We start from the raw sequence: 1,565 nt of genomic DNA, 5'->3' as shown, positions 1-1,565 counted from the left end.
CTTTCAGGTTTTCACAATAACCAAAATAACCCAGGTGCCGTGCACCACTGTTGCAGAACCAAAATAAATAAACTCCACTTCGGGATGCAATATTATAAATGCATAGTAAAATAAATAAATATAGCCTAAATAATGTTCATACAAATGATACTATAAGTTGAGGTCAAAATGATCACTCATCCAGAAAGATCCCATGTGGCAGCTACAATGTTTACAGGTAATCATGTTCATTCAGGGCTTCAGGAGGGTTTGCTGCGGCTGAGAGGGCTGCAGCAATGTGTGCACGCAGCTGTTCCCCATCCTCCTGGTCCTGTGGATGCTGACCACCCTCATTTCCATCCAGCGCCTCTTCCTCAGGCTCAAAGGTATCGCCATCTCTGAGGCAAATGTTGTGCAGAATGGCACAGCAGGCAATGACCTTCACAGCGAAAACGTGGTGCACTTCCAAGGCCTTGAAAAATATAGAACGCCATCTACTTTTCATCATGCCAAAGGACCGTTCAACGACAGTACGGGCCCTTGCATGGTGCCTGTTGAACCTCCGTTCCACCGGGTTCCTCACTGGCTCCCTGTAGGGTGTGATCACTGCGATGGGGTTAGACATGCAGGGATAGCCCCCATCCCCTAGGATGTAATAGCCTTCAGGTGGGTATTGTTGTTGCACATATATTGGGCTATTTCTCAAGATGCGAGAATCATGGACTGAGCCTGGGTACCCAACAAATATGTCCAGGAAGATGGCCTCACTGTCACACACTGCCTGCATCTGGATGGAATGGAACAGTTTTCTGTTAAAGTAGCACTGGCCATCTAAAAGAGGGGGCTTGATTCTCACATGGCACCCATCGATAGCTCCCACAGCCCTGTTGAATGCTGGGTTTCCAGCCCGAGTCCCAAACCCTAGTGCAGTGGCAGTGATTTTATTGGCGGGGGGGAAAAAGATGACACGGTTTTTAATGCTGATGATCTGGTTTGCCACGCGATGGACAATGTTGTGGACAGTGGAGCGTGGGATGTCAAATGCTCTTGACACCAACCGATATGAGGCTGCACTGGCCAGCCAAAACAAGAATACCAGAACCTGGAAATGATGAGCCCAGCCATGGTCAACTGGAGCATCGAGGGCTTGTATCAGAAGGCCTATGGTGCGCCTGGAGAGTCGGAAATCAGGGCGTAGGTCCCTCTGGTCATCAAAATACATTCTTAGAATTGGTACATGATGGTTGACTATACCGTACTGAGCTGGTCGTTCAGTCTGTAAATAAATGGATATATAATCATGAATTAGTATAATAATCAACACTTTCATACATGAATTGTATATGCTATTTCTATTTATATATGTAATAAAACTATTAATACTGTATTACTTTAATCATTGCTACTGATGTACATGCCATATTATGAATACATGGTAAAATAAATATAGCCTAAATAATGTTCATAAATATTACTTTTTAAATAAATGCATACTATAAGTTTTACTATTTATATAAATGATTAAATACATAAATAATGATAATATAAACAATACTATTTACAAAGGTCCAAGGTTAATACAAAAC

General features: G+C 42.7%; 1 protein-coding gene across 1 annotated transcript; it reads right to left on the bottom strand.

Moving 5' to 3' along the window:
* Positions 1-211: 211 nt before the first annotated feature.
* Positions 212-1,201, bottom strand: LOC308328907 (putative nuclease HARBI1; the record flags this gene model as incomplete). The annotated part of the gene is made up of 1 exon (XM_080783018.1): positions 212-1,201. The coding sequence occupies one exon, from the start codon at positions 1,199-1,201 to the stop codon at positions 212-214; it is 990 nt and encodes a 329-aa protein (XP_080639144.1).
* Positions 1,202-1,565: the final 364 nt, after the last annotated feature.

Source organism: Protomyctophum bolini (genome assembly GCF_963924005.1).
Source record: "Protomyctophum bolini genome assembly, chromosome: 14".
Lineage (NCBI taxonomy): Eukaryota > Metazoa > Chordata > Actinopteri > Myctophiformes > Myctophidae > Protomyctophum > Protomyctophum bolini.
Note: the sequence above shows the minus strand (reverse complement) of the source record. Positions and strands in the feature narration are given on the sequence as shown.